Source organism: Pristiophorus japonicus, chromosome 4, assembly GCF_044704955.1.
Source record: "Pristiophorus japonicus isolate sPriJap1 chromosome 4, sPriJap1.hap1, whole genome shotgun sequence".
Lineage (NCBI taxonomy): Eukaryota > Metazoa > Chordata > Chondrichthyes > Pristiophoridae > Pristiophorus > Pristiophorus japonicus.
Window position 1 is genome coordinate 188,045,348 of NC_091980.1, and position 13,224 is coordinate 188,058,571.

Genomic DNA, 13,224 nt, shown 5'->3' on the forward strand with positions numbered 1-13,224 from the left:
GCCAGCAGGTCCCTGACGAGGCGGTAGACCTCGGGCCCACAACTGGTCAGCAGTATAGCCTTGCGCTTTTCTGCCAATGTGTCCATCTCCCCTGCCAGGTGGTTTGCCACGAAATATTGCAGAAGCCTTTACGTGAAAGCATCCCAATCATCACCCGCTGCGAAGTCTTTTAGTGTACCAAAGGTAGCCATAATATCGCGTGAAAGTCCTTATTCTCGTCGCCAGTTGTTATGTCTGGAATGTACTTATGAATGACTCCACGAGGCAATGTGTTGTACTCAAACTGTAGTGACCTTGGTCCTTTATTCCAAATTCCAGAGTGAGGCACAAGCATGGTGGGCAGCCTTTTATACTGGGCCCTGCCACCAGGGCAGGAAACCCCCGGTCTCCACCAGTTGCACCCTCTAGTCTGCATATACAACAAGGGTGTAGGCATTCAAGTAAATTGCTAGGGAATAAAACAGGTTTCTTATTTCTCTCTTTAAGTCCTAAATTGTTGGTTTTAGTTAATAAAATGTATCAGATTAAAATCTACTCTGCAGATTACAACAATACCAATTTATTGTTAACTTTAAATACAAATACACCTATTTAAGCCATAAACGATGAAATCATGTTATTGTTGGGAGTTGGAGGAATCTGATGTGCATTTAATGGAGAAAGTAAGGAAGGTCAACCAATACTGAAATTTCATTTCCAATAAAGGCTATTAAATCTTTTTACAACTTTCTCAGTAACATTTGACCTTGGTACTGAGACATTCACAAGTGCTTTTGTTTGCTCTCTCAGGTGTTCGTAAAAGTTTTCCCCGGTGTCCTGACCAATATTTATCCCTCAATCAGCTGTTTGTGGGAGCTTGCTGTGCGCAAAATTGGCTGCCGCGTTTCCCATAGCACAAGAGTGACTACAATCCAAAAGTACTTCATTGGCTGCAAAGCGCTTTGAGACCTCTGGTGGTCATGAAAGGCGCCATATAAATGTAAGTCTTTCTTTTTTCTTTATTAGTTTGTGACTGTCTGCCAATTGCTCACTGAGATCTTCGGATGAATTAGTGAAAAAACACGGTTTAGCCAATCAAATGCCCACGCTCATCAATAAGACAGAATCACCCACTACTGGGAACACTGAATGTGTGTCTAAAAACCGACACACCACAGCTACATAAACAGTGTTAAGCTGAATCTAATCTGAGGTACTGGAGGAGAATCCCCCATGGTGAGTTGCACCACTTTAATGGCAATGGAAAAATAGTTGTGCCTGCTGATGGTGTGGAGAGGTAGTTAGTTACACAAAAACAATTCAGTGGGAAACTAAAAGAACTATAGTGGTACAAAAGCAAAATACTGCAGATGCTGGAAATCTGAAATCAAAGTAGAGAATGCTGTAAATACCCAGCAATCAGGGAGCATCTGTGGAGAGAGAAACAAAGTTAACGTTTCAGGATGATGTCCATCGACCTGACACGTTAACTTTGTTTCTCTCTCCACAGATGCTGCCTGACCAGAATACTACAGTGGTCTTGTACAAGACATTAGTTAGGCCTTATCTGGAACACGGTGTATAGTTTTGGTCCCCTCACGCGCTCGGCGATATAGAGGACCTGGAAAAGGTTCAAAGGAAGGTGACTAAAATGATCCCCGCTTGAAAAGTCCCGATTTATTACAGCAGATTATGGGGTGGAAATTTGGTCTTCTGCCACCCCTCTTCACGCCCCAGAGGGGCGGCAATGACGCCGGAAAGCAATTGCACCCTGGCGGTCAGCTTCCAGCACCCCCCAGGATATTCGGTGCCGATATCAACGGGGGGGTGGAGCATTACCGCCCAGAAGACGCGAGACCATGTGCAACGCCACTGATTGTGACACTGGCTCGAAATTTGTTTGCCGCCCAACCAGTTGCGCCCCGTAGAGCGCCCTGCTTGGACCGCCTGTGAAAGCTGGCATTCCCAGCTGTAGCATTCGCAGTGACGTAAGTAATGTCCGTCGACTGAGATAAGTGTGATTGTTTTTTATGTTGTGGTAGCGTGAGCTCTGTATTGGGAATGTTTTGGGGTTTTTTTGTTTCCCCCCCCACCCCTCACCAGGCCTCTGTTATGGTGCTCCAAGGCCAGTACTTTAGCTCGGGAATTTCCCTTGCTCAGCCGGCCTTGCACCCTAAAACAGGCATGTAATGCCTCCCTTAGCGCTCCACTCCAAACTCTGGGCCCAGCTGATGAATTTTGTGGCGGTAGATGCAAACCAATTTACCGCTCCGCCCGGGTTACCGCCCCAACTGAGGCGCGACCCAATTTCCACCCCTTTGTCTTTTTGCCTTTCCCAGGAGATTACATGACTACATGTGGGAGGGAACACTGGGAATTTAGGGTGCTTAGTTGTATCATGTCTATTTGAGGTAGGTTTGATGGACCAGCTGGTCTTTTCCTGTCCATCTTTTTGCATGTTCCAATGAGAGTTACTTGGATCAGCTCACTTACAGATCTATTTGGTTCGTGACTAGGATTACACAGGGTAGGATATACAGCACAGAAACAGGCCATTCGGTCCAACCAGTCTATGCCGGCGCTTATGCTCCGCTCGAGCCTCCTCCCGTCTTTCCTCATCTGACGATCAACATAACCCTCTATTCCCTTCTCTTTCATATGCGTATCTAGTTTCCCCTTAAATGCATCTATACTATTCCACATTCTCAGTACTCTCTGGGTAAAGAAGTTTCTTCTTTGTTAAAGAAGTTTACTACCCTTTTAAAATGTGAGTAATGTGCTGGGTTACATGGAAATTAGAGAGAAGTCTTTACAGAGACAGTTATAGCTGAACATTGCAGCAGCAGCTTGAAGGATCAGCGGGTCAGTAAAGGAACAGTGCTTGGCTCAGTCAGTTGACTGCCAGCTAACTTGAGGCCAGCTGCAGGTCTTATGAATATTTTGTGGCACTTTTCAAGAATGTCTGTGTACTCATTGCAGACTGGGGATTGAGCCTAGGACATTTTTTGTCACTAGGGAAGTGAAAACACCCACCCACAAAATAAGTTAACCCAAATTTTTAGTCCATTTTGTTAACATTCAACTGTCAGTCAACCTCAATCCTTCTCTGATTCACAACGGCACGTTTCGAGTAAGCACGAGACACTTGATGGTGGAGTATATGAAACAGACTTTATTGATAGCTGGTATAGGTCATCGACCCAACTAGACATAGGGGCCCCAAGTTTCCACACGCGGCGAAAAAGGCGCACCTCAGAGCTGGGCGCCTGTTTTTCGCGCCGAAAACGGTGCCGGAAAAAAAACACGGTATTCTCGAGCTCCTTGGAGCTCGATGTCTGCTTGGCGCGGTGCACAGGGGGCGAAGCCTACCACTCGCGCTGATTTTATAAGTAGGTGGGGGTGGGTACAATTGAAATGAGGCTTCTTGGTGCCGGCAACCCTGCGCGTGCGCGTTGGAGCGTTCGCGCACGCGCAGTCTGAAGTAAACATTGGCACTCGGCCATTTTTAAAAGTACTGCAGAAAAAGTGAAGATTTGTTTCTTGGACCCCTGCAAAGGCTTGTATTTTAATTTTCTTGATATTTCTGTGTGTGAGGGAGTGCTTTTAGCAGCACTGCTGAATAAATCACCTGCTGAAATCTGAGTTCAGCTTTTCACTGCTAAACTTGCAGAACCGGTGCCTGCAAATTAAGGACTGTGTGTTTGGAGAAATAAAAGTGCCAATTCAACTTTGCAATGGATCAACTTCCACCAAGAACAAAGAATTTCTTGCATGAGGAAGCAAACCATTGCATAATATGTGGTGCACCCATTCTGCAAATTTAAATATAAAGATGTCGATGTGGCTGCCTCTCCCTGTCCAAATGGCCTCAGTCAGTCCCCCTCACAGCTCGAAGGCTGCTGCTGCTCCCGGCCAGCCACTGACGCCGCTGCAATCCCATGGCCGAATGGCCTCAAGTCCGTCCGGGTGCTGCATCTTCGCGGGGAATGAAGGCCTGCCTCAAGCACCGCAGCTCAGCTCGAAGGCTGCTTGCTGCCGCTGCCGTCGAGACACTGACGCCACACCGCTGCCTGAAAGGCCTGCCTGAAGTACTTTCACACAGGTAGGAACATGGTTTATTTAATCTTTTCTTTGCTTATAAATTTTTATTCAGGTTGGATTTATTTGTATAATATTTGTATAAGTATAACTAAGGATTGATTGTAGAATTTAATGACTTCCCTTCCCCCCTCCCCCCCCCACCTCGTTCCCTACATCTAATTTGTAACCTGCGCCTGATTTTTTAAAGTGTAGACAAGGTTTTTTCAAGCGTACAAAAATCTTCACTTGCTCCATTCTAGGTTAGTTTGGAGTATGTTTTCACTGTGGAAACTTTGAAATCAGGCGTCAGTGGCCGGACACGCCCCCTTTTGAAAAAAAAATTCTGTTCCAAAGTGAAACTGTTCTACCTGACTAGAACTGCAGAAAACTAAATGTGGAGAATTCCAATTTCTAAGATACTCCGTTCTACACCAGTTGCTCCTAAAAATCAGGAGCAAATCATGTGGAAACTTGGGGCCAGGGAGTGGCTTTCGGTTTCTAGTTCTATCTTTTGTGCCCTCTGAAGAACTGTTGACAACCATGCTCCCTTTATACACCACATTTCATCCAGATCAAAAGGTGCATGTCACAGATAAAACCTCATGATGTATCTATTCCTGAATACCTTGAAAACAGTCGAATCATAGGATCATAGGGGGTGAAATTGCCCCCTTTTATAGCCCCGTTACCGCCCCAATTTCACGCAGGGCAATTTTGCCCCCTTAGAATCATAGAATGGTCACAGCACGGAAGAAAGCCATTCAGCCCGTTGAGCCCGTGCCGACTCTCAGCTAGTCCCACTTCCATGCCCGTTCTCCGGAGCCCTGCCAATTCTTTTCCTTCAGATACTTATCCAACTCCCCTTTTGAAAAATAAAATTGAGTTTGCCTCCACCAGCCTTTCAGGCCATGCATTCCAGATCTTAACCACTCGCTGTGTAAAGAAGTTTTTTCTCACGTCGCCTTTGGTTCTTTTGCCAATCTGTGTCCTCTGGTTCTCGACCCTTCTGTCAATGGGAACAGTTTCTCTCCATCTTTTCAAATCTCCTCTCAATCTTCTGTGCTCCAATGAGAACAACCCCAGCTTCTCCAGTCTATCAACCTAACTGAAGTCCCTCATTCCTAGAAACATTCTGGTAAATTTTTTCTGCACCTTCTCCAAGGCCTTCACATCCTTCCTAAAGTGCGATGCCCAGAATTGGACACAATACTCCAGTTGAGGTCGAACCGGTGTTTCATACAGGTTCTTCATAATTTCCAAACTTCTGTACTCTATGGGTCCGAAATTGTCCCTCCCGATAAGGCTTCTGGCAGTCTGAAAGCAGCGGCCACGGGGCAGCGCGGAATGGCCGCTGACTCTCCGTGGAGGGGCCGACGTTTTGTAAATTGCCTTTCGTGAGTTTTGGAGCGGTGCCTGGGACCACGCCGCCCGTTTTCCCACTGCGGCATGTACATGCCGACCCCTTACCAACCAGCGGGGCCCCCTTCACGAAATTGCCCCTCGCGAAATGGCCCCTTTCCTGGTATTGCCCCGCGGGAGCGCCCCCGCCACCAATCAGTGCCCCCAACAGCTTTTTGTGTCGGTGCACTCTCTGTAACATGGTGGCTCGGCTGTCCTTAAAGGGGAGGGCTCACTGCCATGGCCGTCATGTTATTTATTTATTTTATCGGCCGACTGCCAGGTCAGCCCAACAATTATGCCCCCAGGTTTGGTCGGGCTGCCAACAGGCAGCCCAGCACCCCCTCTTGTGTGCCAGGCCACTGGCCTGGCCGAAACCCTCCCTGGTGGCCCAGTGGACCTAACTAAAAAGTATGCAGAGCTCGCAGCGGCCTTCCCCTTTAACTGAAGGGGAGAGACGTTGTGAGGCGTAAGCACGATGTAGCACTGATGACTGGTCGGGGCAAGTGGGCAAGGACACTTCCTCCCCTCAGCCAGGACTTCTGCCCCGAGCCCCCAAAAAACTTACAAAGTGCCAACTATCAATGGCATCTCCGCCGCATGGGTTGCGGCAGAGAAAAACTTTAAAAACCGGAGGGTGCGCCCTGTTTCGGGCGGAGAGCAATTTCAACCCTATTCATGATCCCGTAAGCCACTATAAACTGCTTTTTCAACCTGCCCTGCCACCTTCAACAATTTATGCACACATATCCCTCGGTCTCTCTGTTCGTGCACCCACTTTAGGATTGTACCATTTAGTTAATATGTCCTCTCCTCATTCTTTCTACCCAAATGCATCACTTCACACTTTTCTACGGTACATTTCATCTGCCACGTATCCGCTCATTTCATCGGCTATGTCTTCCTGAAATCTATCACTCTCCTCCTCACTGTTCACTATACTTCCAAGATGTGTGTCAGCTGCAAATTTTAAAATTGTGCCCTGAACACCCACGTCCAAGTCATTAATATTTATCAAGAAAAGCATTGATCCTAGAACCAACCTCTGGGGAACACCACTGTATACCTTCCTCCAATCTGAAAAACAACCGTTCACCACTACTCTCTGTTTCCTGTCACTGAGCCAATTTCATATCCATGCTGCCACTGTCCCTTTTATTCCATGGGCTTCAACTTTGTCGGCAAGCCTAGTATGTGGCACTTTGTTTAATGCCATTTTGAAATCCATGTGCACTAGGTCAACCGCATTAACCTCATCAACCCTCTCTGTTACCTCATCAAAAGACTCAATCAAGTTAGTTAAACATGATTTGCCTTTAAAAAAATCCATGCTGGCTTTCTTTAATTAATCCACCCCCATCATTTAAACATTTTTGTTTGTTTACTCCAAAACCACTTTCCTCAAACAAGACTTCCTGACTTAACTGTTCTTGAATCCTTTGAAGAGTAGGCTTTAATCTTCCTATACTATAGTTAATGGATCCTTCTACCTATGTTTATTACATTAGTAATCAAAGTTATACTTTAAGCACCACTGATTGATATCATTACTGTCACTTATTTCCTTGCACAAGCATTCCTCATAAATAACACACAGCAACTGAAAGCAGAAGACAAGCTATGTTTCTTCTCATGGCACTTCAAAGGCATCCTGTTTATAGTAGAAAGTGTGTTGTTCCAAGATACAAGGAAGTTCAATTATAAGCGCATTACATCCCCAACATACAACTCTCCAGGATGTCCAACACATAATAGTAAAATTAAATGCCTAAAATTAAGTAGATACCTTGGCTTTCTCATCAGCGATCATGTACAGCTCCTGCTCACTCATCCACACTTCAGCTTCTGCAGCATCCAGGTAATATTGTTGGGCTTCATTTGCACCTTCCAGACGCTTCTGTCTTTTCTCGGTTTCTTCCTGCAGTTTGTCCCACAATTCCTTTAACTCTTTCAATTGCTCCTCGATAGCACCCGAATCAGGACTTTGTTCCATAATCATCTTTTCTCCTCTTTCCAACACATCATCAATACGTGGCTGATGCCCTTGGATCTCCTTCTGAAGAGTCTGAGGAAACAGAATGAAGGCTTATGGCAGTAACAATAGGGGGTTATCACGTGGACCTCTTGAGTTTTGCTTGTATCAGGTAACCATGAATTTGCAACTGTGTATTACTATTATTCTTGCAGCAGTGGGAAAGCCAAATAGTTCATAAATACACCATGTTATGGAGTATTTTGTTGACATGAAAGAATAATGTTAATCCTTCCCCAGCGATAAGCTTTACAAATATTGTTTGTTACTTGGTCAGCTACAAAACCAAATTTCTCTGAAAACTTCAGGAATGAGAGATATGGTATTGTGGTAAAGAAAGAAAAGAAAGACTTGGATTGATATAGCACCTTTCACAACCACCGGATGTCTCAAAGCACTTTATATCCAATTTTTGGAGTGTAGTCCCTATTGTAATGTAGGAAACACGGCAGCCAATTTACACACAAGCAAGCTCCCATAAACAGCAATGAGATCATAACCAGATAACCTGTTTTTTTTGATATGTTGATTGAGGGATAAATATTGTCCAGGACACCGGGGATAACTCCCCTGCTCTTCTTCGATGGGATCTTTTCCGTCCACTTGAGAGAGCAGACAGGGCCTCGGTTTAATGTCTCATCCAAAAGACGGCACCTCCGACAGTGCAGTGCTCCCTCAGCACTGTACTGGAATGTCAGCCTAGATTTTTTTTTGTGCTCAAGTCCCTGGAGTGGGACTTGAACCCACAACCTTCTGACTCAGAGGCGAGAGTGCTACGCACATAAGACAAACGTTACGTGCTTTGCTACACACTTATGGTAAATTCTATTTGCAGAGGGCAAAATGCTCCCAAAAAGTCAATATTCACTTTACTTGGACTTCGAGGCTAAATAGATGATGGAAACTGGATCAAAGTCCTTCACGTGCTGATTCCACAGCAGAAGTTGGGCATCAGACATGTATTCTAAGGTAGAGTAATGTGCACAATGTAGCAGCTCACACTCAGTGATAAAATACATCGAGGTAAGCCTTAGGCTTGTGCTGTTGAGTACTTAATCTTTGGCAAAATAATCCTGTTAAGTTATATATAAGTTAAAATAAATGTCAGCAGTTCAAAAGTCAGTGACAGAAAAAATATATACTTTGTGTTTAAAATTTCATAAGTATAGAATTGCACTGAAGCACTTGATGCAAAGTTTCCACTTATATTACCTACCTTATTTTTCTTCATTAAGAGCTGTACTATCTGGAGGTTGTGTCCATGGTCTGTGCATGTAGCTAAGGGCATTCGTTCCTGCACCCAAAGCTAAAAGAGAACATGAAAAAATTTAAATTCTCACAAAACAAAGCTATTGATTACTCTATACAATTTACTATTTTAAATAATCCGCTGTGAAAAAATACAAGCATCACTTCTTACAATCTCATCTTCCAGATCACGGTAAAACTGGTAACCCATTTTAGATATGAAGAGATTTTGGCGCCGTTCCTGCAGAGGGCCCATCAGCTGTAAGAATCTACTCTCTATATCCTTTGTTTTCCCATCTGTCTCCATCTGTCCTTCTTGGGAGGGAATTCTGGTCTGAGTTAGAAGTTCCTCCACCTCTTTCTGTCGCACCTCCACTTGGTTTTCTGTCATCTGTCCACAACAAAAACAATTGGTTCAGGCTTCTCCAATTCTTCATTGCAAGATTTTCCCTTTGAACAAAAGGAAAGCAAGAATACACTGCACCAGAACTTCTGACCAACAAATCAGTAGCATATCGAGCACAAAGCTGATCATCGGGTCTGTAACATGTACCAGTACACTGGCAGTTTCATGTTAGGGTCTTTATCTGAAAGGCATACTGAGCCCTGAAATGGCAAGATGTCAGCAAAACAAAGATGACAGCAGAATACTTCTACTGGGACTGAGGAGCTTTTAAAGAAACAAACTTGAATTTACTTTGGATGAAATTGTTTTTGACATTAAATAAATAAACTTAATAATAGACATCATGTATATCTGTAGAGTTGGAGTGGTTACTCACAAAATTCATCAAGTATCCAACAAGGCCAACTGGGGTTACCCAGCAATTCACTGCTATCAAATCCTCGGCATCGCTAAGTTACAGGATTAGATCAGTTGGCACCAGCCAACTTCAACCAATCAGTTAAACAAAGTTGTGTGCATCATTTGGCCACTAGTGGGTGCTGCTTAACAAACAATGTTCTCCAATGGGTTTCATTGCTGCTTTATATTACTTTTCAGCATTTTTATTTTTAAAAAGAAAGCCAGTAATATACCAGATCAAGGATTTATTAACTTTAAAGGACTTACAGTAATGTTTTGTACAGCTGATCCAAGGCAACTTATAAAACAAGTCATTGTTATATCTTAATCAATTACAGATCCAAAGGGGCATGTGAACCTGCAAAGCACTCTCACTAGTCTCCATGCATCCTCACTTTTATTTTTGGAATTATGTTTAATTATAATAATTATTTTTCGCTCGCCTCCTACAAATCCCCTGGGAGGACAGACGTACCAACGTTAGCGTCCTCGACCAGGTCAACATCCCCAACTTTGAAGCACTGACCACACTTGATCAGCTCTGCTGGGCAGGCCACATTATTCGCATGCCAGACACGAGACTCCCAAAGCAAGCGTTCTACTCAGAACTTCTTCACAGCAAATGAGCCAAAGGTGGGCAGAGGAAACGTTACAAGGACACCCTCAAAGCCTCCCTGATAAAGTGTAACATCCCCACTGACACCTGGGGGTCCCTGGCTAAAGACCGCCCTAAGTGAAGGAAGTGCATCCGGGAGGGTGCTGAGCACCTCGAGTCTCATCGCTGAGAGCATGCAGAAATCAAGCGTAGGCAGCGGAAGGAGCATGCGGCAAACCTGTCCCACCCACCCTTTCCCTCAACGACTATCTGTCCCACCTGTGATAGGGACTGTGGCTCTCGTCTTGGACTGTTCAGCCACCTAAGGACTCACTTTTAGAATGGAAGCAAGTCTTCCTCGATTTCGAGGGACTGCCTATGTTGATATGGTGATCTTATTTGTTTTAGTAGTATTAATTGTGATAGAGGGCAAATTATGTACTTAATTAGGGTGTGGCCTTAATGGGCTCATTAATTGCCATTGTGCCCATTATGTATATTCCAACTTCACTGATTTGCTGGTTCCACATTGATTGAATATTGATCAATTCACTATCTACCGTGCTGTTCCACCACATTTGGATGTTAGGCTGCCTACCTATTCAAATAAGCACAACATGCCAAGTTATTTCTCTTGTAATACTCTACTCTGTTGATTATGCTTACATGGATTTAGAAAAGTGGTTAACTGATTCAGGGAATAAAAATCAACAAAAGTAAACAGAAATTAATTCTGACAATGCAGTTGAGGTAATAAAAAGCAGACTACCTAACTGGCTATGTGAGAGAATTTATTATCTATGCTACCAACTGTTTTAACTCCTTACATATATTTAATGCTTCATCCATGGTACGAACATAGTAACAGAAGTAGGACACTCAGAATCTCAAGCCAATTCCACCATTCAATTAGATCTTGGCTGATCTGCTCAACTCCATTTACCCGCCTTTGCTCCACATCCCTCGAGACACTTACCGAACAAAAATCTATCAATCTCAGGCTTGAAAATTTTAATTGACCCAGTATCCATCATTTTTTTTTTGGGGGGGGAGGGGGGGGAAGAGAATTCCAGGTTTCCACTAACTTGTGTGTGAAAAAATGCTTCCTGATTTCACTTTTAAATGGTCTGGGTTTAATTTTAAGATTATGTTGCTTGTTCCTGTTTTCCCTTCCAGAGGCAATAGTATTTCTGTATCTACACTATCAAATTCCTTTATAATTTTAGAGGCTTTTAAAAATTGTTATTCAAATTGAATAATCTGAGCTGCACACATAAGAGAAGTGTAGTTGAACATCTAGATAATAGCGATCATAACATAATAAAGTTTAAAATGATTGAGAAAGACATAAGTAAAACAAAGACCAAAGTAACAGATTGGAATAAAGCTCATTTTGAGGAGATGAGAAAGGAACTAGGTAAATTGGAAAAAAAAATGTTGACAAAGAGATAGAACAGCAGTGAGAAATATTTTAAAAAGTGAACAACAGAGTTCTGGGAAAATATATTCTGCTAAAAAGCAAGAACAACTAGATTATAATGAAACACCATGGATTAATAAAGAAAAAAATAATAAAATTGAAACTAAAGAAAAAGGAATATACCAAGTAGATAGGACAGAAGTGAAATAAAAATTAGGAAGGCAAAGAGGAAGTACAAAATTAAATTATCAAGAAATATAAAAAGAAATAGTAAAGTATTCTACAGAAACATAAATAACAAAAGAAAAATCAGAATAGGGATAGGGCCACTAAGGATGCACACGCTAAACTCACAACTATAGACAGTGAAATGGCAGAAACATTGAATAGTTACTTTGCTTCATTATTTACCAGTGAAACTAACAAGGTGAACAAGACATTAGAGAAAGAGCTCAAGAGAGATATCAAGAAATGTAATATTGAAAGGAGGAGATAATTGCTAAACTAATCAAACTTAGAGAGGATAAAACCCTTGATCCAGATTAATTGCATCCGTGCATATTAAGGAAGAGTAAGCAGAGGCACTATTACACATATATGTAAAAAAATTATTAGAAAAGGGAATAGTGTCAGAGGACTGGTGGAGAGCTAATGTTATTCTATATGAATAAAAGTCATCCTTGACTCCGAGGGACTGCCTAAGAAGGGAAGGCTATGAATAGAATTGAAAAGCAGAGAAGTTATGTTAAACTTGTATCCGTTAGACCACACTTGGAGTACTGTGCGCAGTTCTGGTGTCCATATTATAACAAAAGATACAGAGGCACTGAAGAAGGAGCATAAAAGATTCACAACGATGATACGAGAATTGCAGGATATACTTATCAGGTAAGGCTAAACAGGCTGGTGATCTTTTCTCTAGAAAAGAGACAGCTGAAGGGAGACCTGTTAGAGGTCTTTAAGATTATGAAAGGGTTTGATAGGGTAGACATAGAGAAAATGTTTCCACTTATTGAGGAGTCCAAAACTAGAAGCCATAAATGTAAGATAGTCACTAATAAATCCAATAGGGAATTCAGGAGCAGCTTCTTTACATAAAGAATGGTAAGAATATGGAACACGCTACCACAAGGAGTAGTTGAGGCGAACAGCATAGATGCATTTAAGGGGAAGCTAGATAAGTGCATGAGGGAGAAAGGATTACAAGGATATAGTGATAGGGTGAGATGAAGAGGGGTGAGAGGAGGCTCGTGTGAAGCATAAACATCAGCACAGACCAGTAAGCCAAAGGGCCTAGTTTGGTGCTGCAGACTCTATGGGGGAGAAATTCAGGAGTGTCCTGTGACACTAATGTCCGCCAGGTACTAATGTTTTCAAACTTTTAAAAAAATGGGCCATGCAGCACTGCTGCATTGAAAGGCTCCTATCCTCCTTAAAAGGGAAGGGCCATCGCTGCAGGCTCTGCAAAACAAAAACTTTTCACCACCACGGCAGCCACAATCCTGCCCAATCAGTCCGGCACTCAAGCACAGTGCCGGGCTGATCAATTGCAGGCAGGGACCTGCGAAAACCCTGCAAGAGAGAAGGAAAATTGTGTTTATACTTACCTCGGCCACCTTGCCTTTAAGTATCACCGCAGAAGCACATGGCCTCCTGATGGACGCCTC

General features: G+C 43.2%; 1 protein-coding gene across 7 annotated transcripts in view; it reads right to left on the reverse strand.

Moving 5' to 3' along the window:
- LOC139263202 (spectrin beta chain, non-erythrocytic 1-like) overlaps positions 1-13,224 on the reverse strand; it is a 451,700-nt gene that overhangs the window by 115,523 nt on the left and 322,953 nt on the right. For all 7 annotated transcript variants that reach the window (XM_070878931.1, XM_070878934.1, XM_070878933.1 and 4 more), the window contains exons 21-23: positions 8,910-9,128; positions 8,706-8,795; positions 7,244-7,522 (exon numbers count right to left, since the gene is read on the reverse strand). In XM_070878931.1, coding sequence (XP_070735032.1) covers positions 7,244-7,522; positions 8,706-8,795; positions 8,910-9,128 — 588 coding nt within the window. The remainder of the gene's footprint in view (positions 1-7,243; positions 7,523-8,705; positions 8,796-8,909; positions 9,129-13,224) is intronic.